Consider the following 22,119-nt stretch of genomic DNA (forward strand, 5'->3'; position numbering starts at 1 on the left):
AGTAGGTCTTTTTAGTAAGCATACTCAATATAAAATATTAGGAATTAATTAAAATAATAATTAAATAGAGTAATGAATAGATATCACAATAACTCATAAAAACGGTGAAGTGATAACAAAATGTGTTAATAGAAATAACATTAGTTTCTTGTTATTATTCTTGGTAGATATTTGTACGTATGGAATTATAGTTTTACCCTTGATCACCATTTACTTTCATATACAATGGGATGTTTGTAGAATTATTTGTTTCTCTTGCTATCTTTATTAATAGATTTTTATAAGTATAAAATTACATTTTTATCCTTGGTCGTCCTACCCTTCACTCTTCTATATAATAGACTAGGATCTAGGAGGGTGGTGAATAAGCAATTTCTCTACCCCTACCTTGTGAAGGGCAGAGAGTTTGTTTTCGATAGATCCTCAGCTCAAGTAAACATATTAAAATAGAAGAAGAGAGAAGAGAAAAAGCTCAAATATGTCATTAAACTTTCAGAAAAGGCTCAGTTATGCCATCAATTAAAAGTTTAACTCATTTATGCCACTACTGATAAAGAAAAGACTCATTAATACCAGTATATTTTAACAATGGTTTTGCAAAATCATTTTTGACACGTGGCCAATTATAATTTAGTCACGTCGTCAATTTTATTAATTGAAAAAAAATAAAAAAAATAATTCAATTCTTTTCAGAATTTTGATTTTTTTATTTAAAAAATTGATGACGTGACCGAATTACAATTGACCACGTGTTAAAAATGGTTTTGCAAAACCACAATTAAAAAATAATGGCATGAATGAACCTTTTCTTGAATGGTAATAATATAGATAAGCCAAACTTTTTTTAACAAATGACATAAATGAGTCTTTTCTAAATGTTCAATAGTATATTTGAGCATTTTCCCAAGAGAGAAATAAATTAGAGGACTCCGTGTTAAAATGATGGGAAAAATATAAATGTGGTAATGTGTGTTGAAAACATCAATGTAGAAACTTCGCTGCAAACTTAAAGTGGATCCCTATAATTTTCACAAAATTAAAAAATACTTCAATACACAATTTAATATACATATAAATTTTATTTTTATTTTTAATTGATTCCACCTAATATTATACTTGATATATAATTATAAAGAGCTAAGCATAATATTATTTATCAACTTTCATATAATAAATAGATATCATAATAACTCATAAAAAAAAGAAACAACAAAAAAGAGGTAATACTAATAATAATACCTAAAAATGTTTTTAGAACTATTTAATTTTCTTATCATCACTCTTCGTAGATTTTTGTTTGCATGAGTTACATTTTTACCTTTGATCACCATTCACTTCACATATAGAAAGATGTTTCTAAAATTATTTATTCTTGATAGATTTTTATTAGAATGAAATTATATTTTTATTCTTGGTCATCTTTAATACAAATATATCATCCTATTTATTTTTATTTGTAAAGTTACTTTTAACATCTTTTTCTTTAATTTCAATCTAATATATATTATTAATTTTATCACACAAATTTATTTTCAAGTATATTAATTAGATAAAAAATAAAGATTGAAATAACTAATTCGTGACATTTTTATAATAAAAGTAGGTTTTTAAAGAAGCATAATGAATAGAAAAATTATTAAGAATAAAATTAAAGTAATAGTAAAATAGAGTAATAATAAAGTAGATGGCACAATAACTCGTAAAAGAAATAAAAAGAAAATGAAGTAATAATAAAGTAGATGGCACAATAACTCGTAAAAGAAATAAAAAGAAAATGAAGTAATAATAAAGTAGATGGCACAATAACTCGTAAAAGAAATAAAAAGAAAATGAAGTAACAATAAAATAAGTTAATGGTAATAACAATTACTTAAGATGTTTCTAAAATTATTTAATATTTTTGTTAGCGTGAAATTACATTTTTGCCATTCATCATTATTCATTTCAAATATAGAAAGATAATTCTAAAATTATTTATTATCTTTCTTCATAGATTTTTGTTAGCGTGAAATAAATTTAACACATAATCGACCTATAATAGATATCACAATAACTCATACAAAATATGAGTTGATAACAAAATGTGAATAGAAATAACATTAGTTTCTTGTAATTATTCTTGGTAGATATTTGTAAATATGAAATTGAAGTTTTACCCTAAGGAATTTAATTTGTATATATATGATAACGTAAGGAATTAAATTTATACATATATGTAATTGAAAAATAATCAAATAGGACTTCACCTCTTTCTTTTTGCTCTTTGGACCTAAATATTTAGGTTCGTCATTTCTTTGTTTTTATTGTACATTGTCAAAGGAGCAATCAGGTTTTGGATCAATTCCATTGCATGTATGCAAACCTAACAATTTAACTAGTTAACACAATCAACGAATTTTAGGTTAAGACAAATTTGAATGTACCTAATTGGTTTTCAATTGCACAAATTCTTTTACACCGAGTCTTATCAGTACATCGATTTGGTTTTTAATAAAGATTTCAACTCACTAGGGAACGCTAGCAAAGGTTATAGGTAATTGTAGCATATATCATCCAAGATTAGTCCATGCAACTTACCAAAGGCTGGTGACTTTAAGAATAGCTTAGCCACAATCCTTCACTCTCTGCTGATAATATATAACCGACAACGGTTAAGAGTAGCAAGTATGCAATGCATCAAATCAGAACAATCCACCCGAAACTAGCATGCATTCTCAAATCCAGAAGAGAATTTCTCTTCAGTGCCTACATAGGATCTAAACAAGAATGCTGACATATCGACATAAGATCGATCATATGTCTACTTCCTCCCTTCCTGTGCACCTGCTGTTGTGTTCTTCAGTATCTGCAGATTATAACAAAAGAAGTCAAACCCCAAATATACACCGTTTTCTTTTTGGCCATCTCTGAAGAAAGCAAATTTACAGCATGGAAAGATTGAAGCATTTGAATTCCTTTTTGTGTGGTCTTTGGAGATTCTTATAGGCGGATTGGATATGCAATATGAAATCATGAAAGTTGATGTTTTGTCAATCAGGTCAATGGCATTCCAACAATTAGATGTTTAATCATGATAAATCCAAGATTTGACTGATAGTCACATAGAGTTGTTATTTCTAAGTTGTCTTTATTGATTTTCAGCAAGACTCATCTTATAGTTATTCTACTAGATAAGTACCAATCTTAACCGGCAAGAGGGGAAGTGTATAAGAAAGGGTTAATATGAAATAGCCACGCCTGTGACTTAAATACAGGCTGAAAGATGTGTATAGATACAACACATGCTCAAGGTCGAAATTTATAGGAACCGGTTACTGGTATTACATGTTCATGCAGACAAGCCTTGAGAGTTTTACCCAAGTAATCTCTACACTTCCCAATTAACATGAGCGTAGTTCTTAGATTTACTACAAGGTAATAACTAAGAGTAGAAAGCTGACATCATATATCATGGATGATTACGCAATTCTTTACATCTCTCGCTACCAGATATACTATGGAAGATACAAGAACACTTCATTCATACATTATATGTTCAGCTTAAATGCTCTGTACACATATGATGGGCAGTATAATGCATATTGGGGAATATAGAAGGTGAGAAAGCTTCCATGCTTTGATCTATGTTCATACGCTAGTACATTTCTACTGCACATAAATTACATAATACTAATGTAACTTCAGGAGGCTGAAGTCACAGCATATTGTTGATAATTCATAGTTTGTCTCCTCGTCTTCAATGTTTAATAAATAATTGATGGGACATAACAAAAGCCCGATATAAGAGTGAGCTAAACCAAAGAAATGACTGAGCTTATAAATTGTTTCTGGATAATCCCCCCATTCATCTAATTTATTTTTAAGGCTGCTTTCCCGCACCTTAACTAATTACCCGAGATACCTATCATCACCTCCAACCAGCATCAAATACCAGGTAACTATATTCACCAAGGCTAGAACATACAGAAACAATCACCTAGTAGCTCTTTTACTCTATTGAATTTGAACTTGAGATCTCATGGCTCTCAACTTCTTCATTGAACAATAGACCACAACTTTTGGTGCTATACTCTATTCAAGTATATTGGTCCGTTATCCAAGAAAATGGGGTGATTGACGAGGATGTCACTCACTGTATTGGTGCAACGTGTATGACATAGAGACTTGCATCTGAGTTGCTAGTGATAAGAAGGTTCCACCAAAACATAAAGAGAAATTCTACATAGTGACGGTTAGACCAACTATGTCGTATGGGGTTGAGTATACAGGGGCATATCTAGAGGGGGTGTCATGGGTTCACATGAACCCATGCTACCATCTCTAGATCAAATATAATAGTGTTATATTTTAAGAAAAATATTTAAATATAGATGTGTGAACCCACAGTTAAAGTATCGTATAATAATATGATGACGATGATTGGGTGCACCTCTGTGAGGATAGAAATTAAAATCTTAGATATCTATCTTGTCTTTTTAAGTAGCACCTCTACAAGTAGTTATTGGTTATATACTTTTAGCGTTTTAACTAATTTTTCTTCTTTTTTTTTCCTTAATTTTTTCAAAAATTTTGAAGTGTATTACATTAAAAATTCCTAAAAAATATTTTATATGTATAATTAAATCAAATGTGTGCATTAAAATTTAAACTAGTAGTATTATATATTTTGCACCTACAATTTTAAAAGTTTAATGGTTTTATATTAGAAACTTTAAAGTCAAATTGATCAAATTTATATTTAAGATGCATTTTATTCGTAATTGTGCATCCATTTTGCCGAAATCCTGAATACGCCTTTGCAAGTACATGTAGTTGAGCACTCTCACGTTCAAAAGATGAAAGTTGTGGAAATGAAGATATTGTGATGGATGTGTGGACACATATACTAGGAGATATAGAATAAAATCAGGACAGTTGAAACAAGCTGAGTGTGGTTTCGAAAGAGAATAAGATGCGGGAAGAGATTCAGATATGTGAAGAGAAAGATGCACGAATGTAGAAATGCGGGGGGAGGTGAGAGTTTGGCTGTGAATGGATTCAGTAGAAATAGAGGTAAGTGGAAGAAGTATCTGAATAGTAATTAGACCGGACATGGCACACGTTCAAGCATATAGGATATATAGATGAACAATTCTATTGCAAAAATAGAAGTAGAGAGAAGAATGTTTACATGTCTAAGCATTTGGTTCTCATTTTGCAAAGTAGACAACCTCTCTTCAAGTTCTGCATTCTTTGTTTCCAATTCCTTCACCCTTGCTTCCAGATCTATCAAATATGCTTTCTTCCTCTCCCTTGCTTGTTGTGCTGATACTCTATTTCTCAACAATCTTTTTCAACCCCACCAAAAAAAAATACAATATTAACTAAAATGCCACTGCTATCCAAAAAAAGAAAGTGTGGAAGCCCATAACATGTGACAAGTAGATACACCTACGTGGCATGATGTTTAAGGTTTTTACCTTTTTAACCTTTTGTTTTCTTTGTCAGCTGGGCTTCTTCCTCTCTTCCTTTGAGTCCCAGCTGATGGTTGAGCTTGACCGGCGGCCGATACTCCATCTCTTCCAGAAGCTGACGTTGTCCCCGTCGCTTCTCCGCCCATCTCCGGCACTCTTCTGATCTCATCATCACTCTCCATACCTTCACAAAAAAACACAAAATGTTTTTTAAAAACTATTTCAAAATCTCAACCATACCTAACCCAAAACAACACATTCTTCAAAAAATTACTCCATAAATTCGTCAAAATTAAATGTTAAAAAGCTGGATTTAAATTTTTTTTAAAAAAGATTACCTTCTTTGAGTTCATGATGTAAAGCTGAACTAGATGATCTCTCACTACTTGAAGGTAGTGAACTAGCGGCAATAGAACTCGTCGCTTGCTCTTGCATTTTTCTCTACACTTGAAAAAAACACTAAATTAAGGGAAAAGTACAGTTTCGTATTTTATTCAGAAAAGAAATAGCGGGACATGAATGTTAAACAAGGAGGGGAGAGAAAGAGAAGCACCTCTATGGAATAATAATCGTTGGATCAGTTTCATATCGGACGGATATAAAGAGGTGATCGTGGATGCTTTAGAAGCCATAAGTTGTCGGCTTAATCAAAGGTTCATACGTAACTGTCGTGGACAAATGGCAGCCTTTCGATTTGATAGTATTAACGGCTATGATTAATTATTCTTAAAACTTTTAAGTAGGTACAACGCATCGGGACCATTTATTTTTGCTGGTTTAATAAAAAGTGCTATTGTTATTACCGTTTTGCCCATGATAGATATTTTATCCACTCCATCTATCCACTTTCAAGAATTTTTTATACTTTCCCCGTCTCTTATTTATTTATTTATTTATTATAAATCAAATATAATTAGAGACGTTAAATAGGTTGGTCCAATCAAATTTTAATGGATTAGAGAATTGTTGGGCGGGTTAGTTATTTAATTAAAGGATCAATAAAATAACAATTTAAATCAGTCATAAGCAGGCCACGGATTGGAACGGATTGACCCTTCAACCAAAAAATAAATAATATTATTCTCTTAAAAAGAATATCGAATGTTTATGTCTATAAACACGACATCAATTTAAATAAAAAATCCTTTATAAATGACACACTTCGGCGAATACTCACAAAAATACATTTATGAATCACACGCTTTGGTGAATACTTACAAAAATACATAATAGCCAACATAAGATTTAATGGATAAATTTTGATCATTCCATCATTTCTCCCACAAAAAACTAGTTTTCAGCAACAAGGCAGCCTAAATACTTAACAAATCTGAATCTCTAACTATTACATGACTCATTAATTAATGTTTTACAACTCCGCTTTAATTTCCACCGTCGAACATATTTGAATCAACATGTGATATTATTTCCTTAAGAAGTCCATCTTCATCTACACCAAGAATATGATATTGCAAAATACTTGATTTTTTTATTTTTGCAAAATATTTAATTATTAATGAAATCTTTACAAATAAAACATTATTAAAAATATATATATAAATATTTTTAAAAATTAATAGCCCACGAACTCGACTCTGAGGTTTACAGGTTGGATACGAGGCCAACGGGGCAAATGGGGCGAGCTAAAAAAGTCTCATTTATAAATGAGTCAAAAATATTAAGCTCAACCCAACTTATTTCAAGGTTGGGTTGGGCTGGCTTCGTGGGTCAAGCATTTTTTTACGGCTCTAAATATGACCCGTAGCTCCATTATATATATATTTATATATTATGAAATATATATGTATTAGCGTACGAATTTAATATTTATTCATAAATTAATTTATGTTATAAATTCATTGAATAAGTGGATAGTCCATAAAGTTAGTACATGAACAATCATTCATATTCACTAGGTTTCATAAACCTTTTTGGATAAGAATGTATCTATTTATTATGATACTTAATATGGTGACTTTTGGAGTGATTTCTCACTTTATAAATAGGGTTGTTCATTCACTATTGTAGGACACACATATGATACTTACATATACTTGAATAAGAAAAAGTATTCTCCTCTATCTTATACTTCTTGTCTTCTTCTTCTTATATAATATTCCGAGCTTTCTTTATAATACGTTACCAGCACGAGTCTCTTCCAGTTCAAGTAAAGACTTTAAAAGCCTCGGAGGTATAAATTTCCTTTTCTTAAATAATGTCTAATCTTTCTAAACTTGGATTTCTTGCTGTAGACATATCGGGAAAAAACTATCTATCATGGGTACTCGATGCAGAAATTCATCTTGATGCGATGGGTCTACAAGACATCATCCAAGAAAATAATCAAGCATCGAATCAAAATCGTGCTAAGGCGATGATATTTCTCCTTTATCATCTTCATGAGGGTTTGAAAATGGAATATCTCATTGTTAAGGATGCTCTGATGTTGTGGAACAATTTAAAAGATAGATATGACCACCTGAAGTTGGTCGTCCTTCCACAGACACGTTATGACTAGATCCACTTGAGACTTCAAGATTTTAAATCTATTAGTGAGTATTACTCTGTCATGTTTAAAATTATCTCACAATTAAAATTATGCGGAGAAAATATCATTGACCATGATATGCTGAAAAAACGTTTTCCACTTTCCCTATCTTGAGTATGCTTCTGCAGCATCAATACCGAGAATTGAGATTTAAAAAGTATTCTGAATTAATTTCACATCTCCTTGTTGCTGAATAACATAATGACTTATTGATGAAAAACCATGATAGTCGACCTACTGGTTCTATGCCATTTCTTGAAGTAAATACGGTAAATTTTCACCAATCTAAGCGTGAAAAAGGTCGTGGCCCCAGTCGTGACCGTGGTCGAGGAAGAAATTTCAATCATGATGATCGTCTTGCACTAAATAATAACATTCAATACCAGCAGTGTAAAAAGAAGAATGAAAAACATGACGTAGTGCAGAAGAAAAATTCAGACGACAAATGTTATCAATGTGGAGGAAAAGCACATTGGCCACGTACCTGTCGTACGCCAAGGCACCTGGTTGAGCTATATCAAGCTTCCCTGAAGGAGGTAAAAAATAACGCAGAAGCCAACTTTATCATGGAAGATACTGTTGAACCAATGCATCTAGATGTAGCGGATTTCTTTGAGAATCTCAAAGGAAAGATAGATCACCTGATAGGTGATGGGTCTGTGATAATGTAAATATATTTTATTTTCGTCGTTTATATGAACTAGTATAAATATGTTTTCCTGGACTTGTAAATAACTAAAAGGGTGTGTAATGTTTTTGTTTAGTAATAATATTATAATGTTTATTTCTTTTATATCTTTTATCTTGAAGAGTATATGGATACCTCAATGATCAATCATGAAGATATTTGTGTAATTAATAGTGGAACAATGCACGCCATATTCAAAGATGAGAAATACTTCTCCTACTTGCTTAGAAGAAAAGCAAATGTTACTACAACTTCTAGTAATTCAAACTTAATAGAAGGCTCCGGAAGAGCTACTATATTTCTGCCTAAAGGGACAAAACTTGTCATAGAAGATGCTTTGCTCTTTTCTAAATCCCCAAGAAACTTGTTAAGTTTTAAAGATATTCGCCGAAATGGATACCATGTTAAGACAATAAATGAAATGAATGTTGAATACCTTGGTATTACCATGATTGTCTCAGACCAGAAATATGTGTTGGAGAAATTATCAACTTTATCTTCTGGCCTGTATTATGCAAAAATAAGTACGATTGAAGCACACTCTATCGTAAACCAGAAGTTTACTGACTTAAAGACTTTTCTGATTTGGAATGACCGAATAGGTCATCCTGGATCAATAATGATGAGACGAATCATTAAAAACTCAAATGGACATCCATTAAAGAACCTGAAGATTCTTACAAATCATGAGTTTTCGTGTGTTGCTTGTTGCCAAGGCAAATTTATTACTAGGCCATCACCAATGAAGGTTAACATTGAATTCCCTCAATTTTTAGAACGAATATATGGGGATATTTGTGTACCTATTCACCCATCTAGTAGGTTGTTTAGTTATTTTATGGTCCTAATAGACGCATCTTCTAGATGGTTCATGTCTACCTCTTATCATCTCGCAACCTGGCGTTTGTAAAATTATTGACACAAATGATTCGATTAAGAGCGCAATTTCCAGATTATCCCATTAAGACAATTCTCCTTGATAATGTTGACGAGTTCACATCACAAGGTTTTGATGCTTATTGCGTATCAGTATGGATAAAAGTTGAACATCCTATAGCTCATGTTCATACTCAAAATGGCATTGCTGAGTCTTTTGTTAAGCGTTTACAATTGATAGCAAGAGCTCTACTTATGAAAAGTGAGTTGTCTACTACTGTTTGGGGTCATGCTATCTTACATTCAACATCACTTGTTCGTCTCAGACTGACTCATTATAAGAAATACTCCCCATCACAATTGGTATTTGTCCATGAACCAAATATTGCTCATCTTCGAATTTTTGAATGTGTTGTATATGTGTCTGTAGCACCACCTCAGCCCACCAAGATGGGCTCTCAAAGAAGTTTAGACATATATGTTGGGTTTGATTTACCCTCCATAATTCGCTACCTTGAGCCATTGACGGGAGATTTATTCATTGCAAGATTTGCAGATTGTCAATTTGATGAAATAAATTTTCCGCAATTAGGGGGAGATAAAAAGAAACTGAAAAGTGAAATTGCTTGGAAAGTTTCATCATTCTCTCATTTTGATCCACGCTCCCCTGTGTGTGAACAAGAGGTCCAGAAGATCATCCATTTGCAAAACATAGCAAATCAAATGCCAGACTCATTTACTGATTCAAAAAGGATAACGAAGTCACATATTCTTGCAGTAAATGTGCCTATCCGAATCGACGTTCCAAAAGGACCATCTACAAGTGTCATAGCTTCTGAATCACAAATACGCCTGAAGCGTGGTAGACCACTGGGTTCAAAAGATAAAAATCCTAGAAAAAGAAGTACAAAAAATGACACTACAAAAGAATCTCACGAAGAAATTCAAGATCTAATTAATTCTGATATTTCTGAAGAGATCAGTGAACCCGAGACTCAAGTAAATGAAGAACTCTCAACAAGTTCTACAGGTGATGGGATAAGTTTAGTTCGATCAATATGTTTTCGTATATGATGTTGAACTTAACATTATGCAAGGAAATGAGGATCTTGAACCTCTATCTATCAAATAATGTCGACAAAGATGTGATTGGCTAAAATGGCAAGAAGCAATTCAATCAAGATTAAATTCACTTGCTAAGCGTGAGATTTTTGGACTAGTAGTTCAAACGCCTAGTGATGTTAAATCAATTGGCTATAAATTGTCACGACCCAAAACGAGTCACGAGTGGCACCCACATTTATCCTCTTATGTGAGCAAACCAACCAATCTAAACCCCAAATCATTTACCAATAATTGAACCATAATGAACAGAATACAATGCGGATGATTTAAAACTCATTAATGAAAATAGATTAATAACTTCTAAACACTCAATACTTATTATTCCCAAAATCTGGAAGTCATCACCACAAGAACATCTATCCTCAAATTACTAAATCTAAGAGTATGTAAGAAGCTAAAATAAATAAACAGCTAGTCTGTGCCAGAACTTCAAGGCGTCAAGACGTGAAGAAGAAGATCCAGTCCAAGCTAGAAACAATAGCTCACCCTGAATTCTGGTGTGATGAAGACTGGCTAGAGTTGAGAACGAGTTGAAGACGATGGCACGCTTGCTGCACTCCACAAATAACAAGAAAAACAAATACAAGTAGGGGTCAGTACAAGGCACAAGTACTGAGTAGGTATCATCGACCAACTCAAAATAGAAAGCAATATATATCAGATAATAGTATAAAATCAACCGTAACACTTAACAGATGACAACAACAAGTACCATAACCATTGGCCACAACCCAAGCACATCTATGAGGACTCAAGCCTCCACACCATACTCATTTGGGAAATAGGTTCTTTAGATTGAGTATATTAACATATTTCAAGATTCATTATTTTTACTATCCTGGTGTCGGAACGTGACACTCCGATCCTCCTCATACTATCCTGGCGTCGGAACGTGACACCCGATCCACTACTACTATCCTGGTGTCGGAACGTGACACTCCGATCCTCTACTATCCTGGTGTCGAAATGTGACACCCGATCCACTACTACTATCCTAGTGCCGGAACGTGACACCCGATCCACTACTACTATCCTGGTGTCGGAACGTGACACCCGATCCATTAACCTCATTCTTTTAGTTCATCAAACCTTCTTTTATACTAAGGCATCATCATTAACAGAGAGGTTTTAAGGTTTAAATTTCAACAGTCTCATCATGCTAATTCATTACAATTACATAATCACATCATGCAAGCATACAATTAAGCATATAGAAGACTTTACAAAACTACCCAATACATATGATTCGGTATTAAGAGTTTACTATGAAAAGCATAAACCATAACCTAACTCCACCAGAGAATCGTGATCAAGAAATCTACTTCTCCAATGCTTTGCTTTCCTCTTCGTTTCTCCCCTCTTCTCGTTCGTTCTCCCCTCTTTTCTCTTTTCTTTCTATTTTTCCTTATTCAAACTCTTTTTCTTTTACCCTAATTACCATATAATTAAGTATAAAAGATGATAAAAGTAACCCACTATTTATTCCAAGGTTGTCTCCTTTAACCCTCAAGTAATTGAATTATTAACATTAACCCACTAACTTTATAATTATAAGCAGGAATAGTCCAAAACGCTCATTAAAAACTTTTAACAGAAATCCGACCCAGTCAGGATTACGCAGTCTGTGACGGCCCGTCGTGCCTGCGACGGTCCGTCCTGCTGAGTCGTCACAGAGTTCAGAGACTCAATTCTATTTAAGAGGTCTATGACGGCCCGTCTTGCCTGCGAAGGTCCGTCCTGCCATTCTGTCGCAAAGTTCAGAGAGTCGATCTCAGTACCCAAATTTTCAGAATCTAAGTGTTTTGGAACGAGACCCCCTCGACGGTCCGTCGAGGGATCCGTCGACCCAGACAGTTATTACCAGAATAAACTCTACTTCTCAAAACGACTAAACAGGTCGTTACAATAAATACCAATTTACCCATCGTTCGTCCTCGAACGATCACCGGAAGAAAAACAAGGGCGAGAAAGAGTACCTGAGTCTGTAAAAAGGTGTGGATATTTTTTTTGCATATCAACCTCCTTCTCCCAGGTGGACTCTTCAACTGGTCGATTCTTCCACTGAACCTTGATTGATGCAATCTCCCTTGACCTCAACTTGCGGACTTCTCTATCTAAGATAGCAACAGGCTCCTCCTCATAAGACAAATTCTCATCAAGCAGAACTGAATCCCAACGAATGATGTAGTTTCCATCCCCATGGTATCTTTTCAACATAGACACATGAAATACCGGATGCACTCCTGACAGTCCTGGGGGCAAGGCTAATTCATAAGCTACCTCCCCCACGCGCTTCAGAACTTCAAATGGACCAATATACCTCGGACTAAGCTTACCTCGCTTACCAAACCACATCACCCCTTTCATGGGCGAAACCTTCAGCAAGACTTGCTCACCCTCCATAAATGCCAAGTCTCTAACCTTTCAATCTGCGTATTCTTTCTGCCTACTTTGAGCCGCTAAAAGCTTTTCTTGAATGCATTTCACTTTATCTAACGATTCCCTCAGAAGGTCAGTACCCCAAGGTCTAACCTCAAATGCATCAAACCACCCAATGGGAGACCTACATCTTCTCCCATACAGTGCCTCAAATGGGCCATATCAATACTCGAGTGATAGCTATTGTTGTAGGAGAACTCTGCTAAGGGTAAGAAGTTATACCAATGACCACCAAACTCTATCACACATGCACGAAGCATATCCTCCAAAACCCGAATCGTTCACTCAGACTGACCATCAGTCTGAGGGTGAAATGCAGTACTAAGATCCAACCTAGTACCTAATTCAGCATGCAATGTTTTCCAAAACTTAGAAGTAAACTGCGTACCTCTATCTGATATGATGGAAAGTGGAACTCCATGCAATTGAACAATTTCTGAGACGTAAAGTTTGGCTAACTTCTCTGCATTGTAAGTCACCTTAACCGGAATGAAGTGAGTAGACTTAGTTAACCTATCAACAATTACCCAAATGGAGTCATACTTACCCATTGTCTTTGGAAGACCAACCACGAAGTCCATTGCAATTCTCTCCCACTTCCATTAAGGAATGGGCATTCTCTGAAGTGTCCCTCCAGGCCTCTGGTGTTCATACTTTACCTGCTGACAATTCGGGCATTGAGCAACAAAATCAACAATGTCGCCCTTCATCCTACTCCACCAGAAATGTTGCTTTAGGTCGCGATACATCTTGGTTGCACCAGGATGTATAGAATACCTTGAACTATGAGCCTCCGTAAGAATAGTGTGAATCAAATAATCTATACGGGGCATACATACCCTTCCCTTAATTCTCAAAATGCCTACCTCATCGATTTTTGCTTCTTTAGCCTCTCCACGTTATGCCTTATCTCGAATCCGAATCAGCTTCTCATCATTAAACTGCTTTTCCTTAATCTTGTTAAGAAAGGAAGATCTTGCCTCCAAACAAGCCAAAAATCCTCCCTTCTCATCTACTTCTAGCCTCATAAAGTTATTAGCCAGAGTCTGAACTTCTCTAGCCAATGGGCGTCTAGAAACCTGCAAGTGAGCTAGACTTCCCATGCTCCCTACCTTTCTACTTAAAGCATCTGCCACAGCGCTAGCTTTTCCTGGGTGGTACAAAATAGTGATATCGTAGTCCTTCAGTAGTTCCATCCATCTCATCTGTCTCAAATTCAAATCTTTCTGATTAAAGACATACTGTAAACTACGATGATCCGTATAGACTTCACACTTAACCCCATATAGATAATGTCTCCATTGCTTTAATGAAAATACTACCACAGCCAACTCCAAATCATCGGTCGGATAATTACGTTCGTGCACCTTTAATTGCCTCAAAGCATAAGCAATTACATTCTTCTCTTGCATTAGCACTGCACCCAACCCAGAGTAGGATGCATCACAATAAACAATGAAGTTCTTACCTTCCACTGGCAAGGTGAGAATTGGTGCAGTAGTCAACAAAGTCTTGAGCTTCTGAAAGCTTTCTTCACACTCGTCCGACCATACAAATGGAACACTCTGCTTAGTTAAATTTGTCAATTGGGAAGCAACAGAGGAAAATCCCTTGACAAATCGACGGTAGTAGATAGCTAAACCAACAAAGCTCCTTACCTCTGTAACATTAGTAGGTCTTACCCAACTCTTCACTGCTTCGATCTTAGTAGGATCCACCATCACTCCATCCTTAGAAACCACATGCCCCAAGAAGGACACTGAATCTAGCCAAAACTCACACTTGGAGAATTTGGCATAGAGCTTTTTCTCCCTCAACATTTCCAATACAATCCTCAAGTGCTCCTCATGTTCTTTCCTGCTCTTTGAGTATACCAATATATCATCTATGAATACAATGACAAAGAGATCTAGATAGGGCTTAAAAATCCCATTCATCAAGCTCATGAAAGCAGCGGGGGCATTCGTAAGCCCAAAAGACATTACTAAGAACTCATAATGTCCATATCTGGTTCGAAAAGCAGTCTTGGGCACATCCGTTGCCCATATTTTCAATTGATGATAACCAGATCTCAAATTGTTTTTTGAGAAGGTACAAGCACCTTGTAACTTATCGAACAAATCATCGATGCGAGGAAGAGGATACCTGTTCTTAATAGTTACCTTATTCAGTTGCCTGTAGTCTATGCACATCCTAAAACTTCCATCCTTCTTCTTCACAAACAAAACGGGAGCACCCCTTAGGGATGCACTTGGTCTAATAAAGCCTTTTCCTAACAATTCTTGAAGTTGGCCTTTACCTCTCTTAACTCAGCGGGAGCCATTCTATAAGGGGGTATGGAAATGAGGCAAGTACCCGGCTCCAGATCAATGCAAAAGTCAATATACCTATCCGGTGGCATACCAGGAAGGTCTGGAGGAAACACATCCAAAAACTCACGGACTATCGAAACCGACTCAATTGAAGGTACTTGGGTAGTATCATCCCTGAGGTGTGCCAAGAAAGCTAAACACCCTTTACTAACCATTCTCTTAGCACGAAGAAAGGAGACGATACGAACCGGATTGGAAGTGTAGTCACCCTCCCACACTAACGGATCTGTCCTAGGCTTGGCTAACGTCACAGTTTTAGCATTACAATCCAAGATTGCAAAATTTGGAGAAAGCCAAGTCATACCCAGAATTACATCGAAGTCAACCATTTCTAGGATAACCAAGTCTACATGAGTATTGCTCCCCACAAAAGTCAAAAGACAAGACCTATACACCTTTTCAACTATCAAAGACTCACCCACCGGAGTAGAAACACGAATAGGCATGTCAAGAAAATCACAATGTAAATCAAGACCAGTAGGAAATGAGGAAGATACATAAGAAAATGTGGATCCAGGATCAAATAATACAGAAGCGATGTAATCACAAACCAAAAGATTACCTGTGATAACAGCATCAGATGTCTCCGCTTCAGACCTCCCAGGGAAAGCATAACAATGGGCCCTATCACCTGTCTGCCCGTTGCCCCTACCATGTTGCGCTGCAGTGGTTCCAGTTTGCCTGCCACCCTGATTGATTTGGTGACCACCATTACCTCGGCCACCACGTTCTCCAGAATAGCGGCCTCTCCCATGACCACCTCTACCTCTGACTATTGGGGGTCTGTAACTCTGTTTTGGACAACATCTCTTAATATGTCCAATTTCCCCACATCCATAACACTCTCTGGGTTCAAGCATAGGTCTCTGTGAGAACGACAGAGTCTGGGGATAACCTCCAAACTCAGAGAAATGTTGACCGGTCTGGGGTGGACCCCCAGCTACAGCCTGTAGTGAAGACTGAATTGATCGGGCTGGGTAACCTCCTGAACCCTGTCCTCTGGAGTAAGAACCATTAAACTCACCTCCCTTACGAAACTTTTTAAAGGTCAATGCCATGGTGAAGTCTTCTGGATTCACTCCCTCCACTTCTATCACAATATCTACCACTTCCTGAAAGGATTTTGCTGTAGCAGCTACCTGTAAGGCTGAAATCCGCAAATTTGACCTCAACCCCTTCACAAAATGGCGAATCCGCTCTTGTGGACTGAAGCAAAGCTGGGTGGCATATCTGGATAGTGCACGAAACCTAGCCTCATAAGCAGTAACTGACATCCTGCCTTGCTCTAGGCTTAGAAACTAATCTCTCCTCCTATCCCTCAAAGTACGGGGTATATACTTCTCCATAAATAAACTAGAGAATGATGCCCAAGTCATGGGTGGTGCCTGTGCTGGTTGACACTCAACATATGACCGCCACCACATTTTGGCATTTCCCTGAAACTGATAGGTTACGAACTCAACACCGAATGGTTCCACTATGCCCATCTTATGTAGCAACTCATGACAATCAACCACAAAATCATAGGCATCCTCAGATTCAACACCCTTGAAGACTGGAGGTTTCAATTTCAAGAACTTACTGAAAAGTTCATGCTGATCACTTTTCATTATAGGCCCTGTAGTCAACCGAGGAAACGTTCCTATTTCCATTGAAGCATCCATGCGGGGATCCCCAGCAGCGGCACGTCGTACTCCCGTAACCTGGGGTGCTGGTGCAGAAAACACTGGAGGTGTCTGACCTTGATCAGATAACCCACTAAGATAAGCAAGAACCTGATTAATCATCTCTGGGGTAGGTTGGGGTGGTAACTCCTCACTCCGCACTTGTTCATTCTCCCCTTCCTCACCCTCTCTCAAAACTTCCTCAGTCGGCTGAGGAGTCACCGCCCTAGTACTAGATGGGCCAGGTGCTTGTCCTCTTCCTCTAGAGGACGTCCTCCCGCGACCTCTACCACGGCCTCTTGCAACTGCTTCTCTTCGAGCTACAGCCCCAGTGGGTGGCTCAGACACATCTTGTCTTGCCGGTGTTGGCGTTGGCGCATTTGTTGCTCTAGTTCTAACCATCTGCGAAATAGAGTGAGGATGGTCAGATACATATTTGTATCACCTAGATACCAATTGGATCCAAGTAATAGCACGAAAGAAAGAAAGAATGAAATTTTCCTAAAGTCTTATAGCCTCTCAAAGAAAAGTAAAGGCGTCCCCCTACCGTTCCTTAAGACTCTACTCGACTCGTTCTTGTGTGATGAGACCAATGAACCTAATGCTCTGATACCAAGTTTGTCAGGACCCAAAACGAGCTGCGAGTGGCACCCACATTTATCCTTTTATGTGAGCGAACCAATCAATCTAAACCCAAAATCATTTACCAATAATTGAACCATAATAAAAAAAATACAATGCGGAAGACTTAAAACTCATTAATGAAAATAGATTAATAACTTCTAAAAACTCGATACTTATTATTCCCAAAATCTGGAAGTCATCACCACAAGAACATCTATCCTCAAATTACTAAATCTAAGAGTATCTAAGAAGCTAAAATAAATAAACAGCTAGTCCGTGCCAGAACTTCAAGGAATCAAGACGTGAAGAAGAAGATCCAGTCCAAGCTAGAAACAATAGCTCACCCTGAATTCTGGTGTGATGAAGACTGACTAGAGTTGAGGACGAGTTGAAGACGATGGCACGCTTACTGCACTCCACAAATAACAAGAAAAACAAATACAAGTAGGGGTGTAACGACTTGTTTAGTCGTTTTGAGCAGCAGATTTTATTCTGGAAAAACTGTCTTGGTCGACGGATCCCACGACGGACCGTCATGGGCATGACGGACCGTCGAGGGGTTCTCGTTCCAAAACACTTAGAATTTCTGAAATTTGGGTATTGAAATCGACTCTCTGAACTTCGTGACGACATGGCAGGACGGACCATCGTGGGCACGATGGACCGTCACAGACCTTTCAAAGAATTGAGGCTCTGAACTCTGTGACGGAAGCAGCAGGACGGACCGTTTCAGGCATGACGGGCCGTCACAGACTGTGTAATCCCAGGCTCCATCGGATTTCTGTTAAATATTTTAAGGGATGTTTTGGACTGTTCATGCTATAATTATAAATTTAGTGGGTTAATGTTAATAATTTAACTACTTGAGTGTTAAAAGAGATAACCTTGAATTAATTAATGGGTTAATTCATCATCTTTTATACTTAATTATATGTTAATTAGGGTAAAAGAAAGAGGGTTTGAATAAGAAAAATAGAAAGAACAGAGGAGAAAGAGAGAAACGATCGAGAGAGGGGGAAAACGAAGAAGATAGCCAAGATTTTGAGGAATTGCTTGCTTGATCACAATTCTTTGGTGGAGGTAGGTTATGGTTTTTATGCTATTCGTAGTAAACTCTTAATAGCGAATGATATGTATTGGGTAGTGTTGTAAACCCTTCTATATGCTTAATTGTGTGCTTGCATGATGTGTTTATATAATTGTGATAAAATAAGCATGATGAAGCTATTGAATCCTAAATCTTGAAAACCTCTTTGTTAATGATGATGCCTTAGTATGAAAGAAGGCTTGATGAACTAAAGTAATGAGATTGATGATGCCTTGGTATAAGAGAAGTCTTGATGAACTAAAGTAATGAGATTGATGATGCCTTGGTGTAAAAGAAGGCTTGATGAATTAACAGAATGAGACTAGTGGAGCGGGTGTCACGAATCGACACGTAAAATTAGGGGATCGGGTGTCACGAAACGACACGTAGAATTAGGGGATCGGGTGTCACGAACCGACACGTAGAATTAGGGGATCAGGTGTCACGAACCAACACGTAGAATTAGGGGATCGGGTGTCACGGACCGACACGTAGAATTAGGGGATCGGGTGTCATGAACCGACACGTAGAATTAGGGGATCGGAGTGTCACGTTCTGACATATAGTAGTAGGGGAGCGGAGTGTCACGTACCGACACAAGAGGAATAAAGATAATGAGTCTTGAAATTATGTTAACAAATTCGAATGAAAAGAACCTATATCCCAAATGAGTATGGTGTGGAGACTGGAGTTCTCATAGGTGTGTTTGATGTGGTTACACATGATTTGTGAACTTGTTGCTTTCACATGTTGAGTATTGTAGTTGATTTTATGATATTATCTGATATATACTATTTTCTATTTTGAGTTGGCCGATGATATCTACTAAGTACCCGTGTTTTGTACTGACCCCTACTTGTATGTTTTCTTTTTGTTAATTGTGGAGTGCAGCAAACGTACCGTCATCTTCAACTCAACCGAAACTCTAGCCAGTCTTCATTACACCGGATTTCAGGGTGAGCTAATGCTTCTAGCTTGGACTGGATCTTCTTCTTCACGTCTTGATGCCTTGAACTTCCGGCATGGACTAGCTTTTTTACTTATTTTAGCTTCTTCGATACTCTTAGATTAGTAATGTGAGGATAGATGTTCTTGTGATGATGACTTCCAGATTTTGGGGATATTAATTGATAAGTTTTAGAAGTTGATTATTGATTTCATTAATGAGTTTAAGTCTTCCGCATTATATTATGTTATTATTGGTAAACGATTGGGGTTTAGATTGGTTGGTTAGCTCACATAGGAGGATAAATGTGGGTGCCACTCACAGCTCGATTTGGGTCGTGACAAACTTGGTATCAGAGCATTAGGTTCGTTGGTCTCATCACACAAGAATGAGTCTAGTAGAGTCTTAAGGAACGGTAGGGGGACGCCTTTACTTTTCTTTGAGAGCCTATAAGACTTTAGGAAAACTCCATTCTTTCTTTTCTTCTTTCGTGCTATTACTTGGATCCAATTGGTATCTAGGTGATAAAAATTGGTATCTGGCCATCTTCATTCTATTTCGCAGATGGTTAGAACTAGAGCAACAACGAATGCGCCAACACCAACATTGGCAAGACAAGAAGCGTCTGAGCCAGCCACTGGGGCTGTAGCTCGAAGAGGAGTAGTGGCAAGAGGCCGTGGAAGGGGTCGCGGGAGGACGTCCTCTAGAGGAATAGGACAAGCACCTAGCCCATCTGGTACTAGGGCGGTGACTCCTCCACCGGCTGAAGAAGTAGTAAGAGAGGGGGAGGATGGGGAAAATGAGCAAGTACAGAATGAGGAATTACCACCCCAACCTACCCCAGAGATGATCAATCAGGTTCTTGCTTATCTTAGTGGGTTATCTGATCAAGGCCAGACACCTCCAGTGTTTTCTGCACCAGCACCTCAGGTTCCGGAGGTATAACATGCAGCTACTGTAGCTCCTCGCATGGATGCCTCATTGGAAATAGGCACGTTTCCTCGTCTGACTACAGGACCTATAATGATAAATGATCAGCATGTACTTTTCAGTAAGTTCTTGAAATTAAAACCTCCAATCTTCAAGGGTGCTGAATCTGAGGATGCCTACGATTTTCTGGTTGACTGTCATGAGCTACTACACAAGATGGGAATAGTAAAACGGTTTGGTGTTGAGTTTGTGACTTATCAGTTTCAAGGAAACGCCAAAATGTGGTGGCGGTCACATGTTGACTGTCAACCAACAGAGGCACCACCTATGACTTGGGCATCATTCTCTAGCTTGTTTATGGAGAAGTATATCCCCCGGACTTTGAGGGATAGGAAAAGAGATGAGTTCTTGAGCCTAGAGCCAGGTAGGATGTCGGTTACTGCATATGAGGCTAAGTTTCGTGCATTATCTAGGTATGCCACCCAACTTTGTTTCAGTCCACAAGAGCGGATTCACCATTTTGTGAAGGGGTTGAGGTCAGAACTGCGGATTTCAGCCTTACAGGTAGCGGCTACGGCAAAATCCTTTCAAGAAGTGGTAGACTTCGTGATAAAGGTGGAAGGAGTGAAGCCAGATGACTTCACCATGGCATCGACATCAAAAAGGTTTCAAAAGGGAGGTGAGTTTAATTGTTCTTACTCTAGAGGACAGGGTTCAGAAGGTTACTCAGTCCGACCAATTCAGTCTTCACTACAGACTGTAGTTGGGGGTCCACCTCAGACCGGTCAACACTTCTATGAGAGACCTATGCTTGACTCCAGGGAGTGTTATGGATGTGGGGAGACTGGACATATTAGGAGGAATTGTCCAAAACAGAGTTATATACCCCCAATAGCTAGAGGTAGAGGTGGTCATGGTAGAGGCCGTTATTTTGGAGAACGCGGTGGCCGAGGTAATGGTGGTCACTAAAACGGCTGGGGTAACGGGCAAACTGGAGCCACTACAGCACAACATGGTAGGGGCAACGGGCAGACAGGTGATAGGGCCCATTGTTATGCTTTCCCTGGGAGATCTGAAGCGGAGACATCTGATGCTGTCATCACAGGTAATCTTTTGGTTTGTGATTGCATGGCTTCTGTATTTTTTGATCATGGATCCACATTTTCTTATGTATCTTCCTCATTTGCTAATGGTCTTAATTTACATTGTGAACTGCTTGACATGCCTATTCGTGTTTCTACTCCGGTGGGTGAGTCTGTGATAGTTGAAAAAGTATATAGGTCTGGGGAGCAATACTCATGTAGACTTGGTTATCTCAGAAATGGTTGATTTTGATGTAATTCTGGGTTTGACTTGGCTTTCTCTGA

General features: G+C 37.5%; 1 protein-coding gene across 1 annotated transcript; it reads right to left on the minus strand.

Moving 5' to 3' along the window:
- Window positions 1–2,412: 2,412 nt before the first annotated feature.
- Window positions 2,413–5,950, minus strand: HY5 (THY5 protein). Its single transcript, NM_001247891.2, has 4 exons — window positions 5,792–5,950; window positions 5,460–5,637; window positions 5,171–5,327; window positions 2,413–2,845 (listed from the first exon to the last, which is right to left on the minus strand). Exons 1-4 carry the CDS (start codon window positions 5,886–5,888, stop codon window positions 2,801–2,803), a joined length of 477 nt encoding a protein of 158 aa, NP_001234820.1. The 5' UTR covers window positions 5,889–5,950; the 3' UTR covers window positions 2,413–2,800.
- Window positions 5,951–22,119: the final 16,169 nt, after the last annotated feature.

This window comes from Solanum lycopersicum, chromosome 8 (genome assembly GCF_036512215.1).
Source record: "Solanum lycopersicum chromosome 8, SLM_r2.1".
Taxonomy (NCBI): domain Eukaryota; kingdom Viridiplantae; phylum Streptophyta; class Magnoliopsida; order Solanales; family Solanaceae; genus Solanum; species Solanum lycopersicum.

What these genes read in the sequence shown, in the direction of transcription:
- HY5 (NM_001247891.2), bottom strand. Translation starts at nt 5,888, where the DNA reads ATGCAAGAGCAAGCGACGAGTTCTATTGCCGCTAGTTCACTACCTTCA. An exon ending in ACATCATGAACTCAAAGAAG is followed by an intron (nt 5,638 to 5,791) that starts GTAATCTTTTTT and finishes TTTTTTGTGAAG; the next exon opens with GTATGGAGAGTGATGATGAG. An exon ending in AGAACCAAATGCTTAGACAT is followed by an intron (nt 2,846 to 5,170) that starts GTAAACATTCTT and finishes TATAATCTGCAG; the next exon opens with ATACTGAAGAACACAACAGC.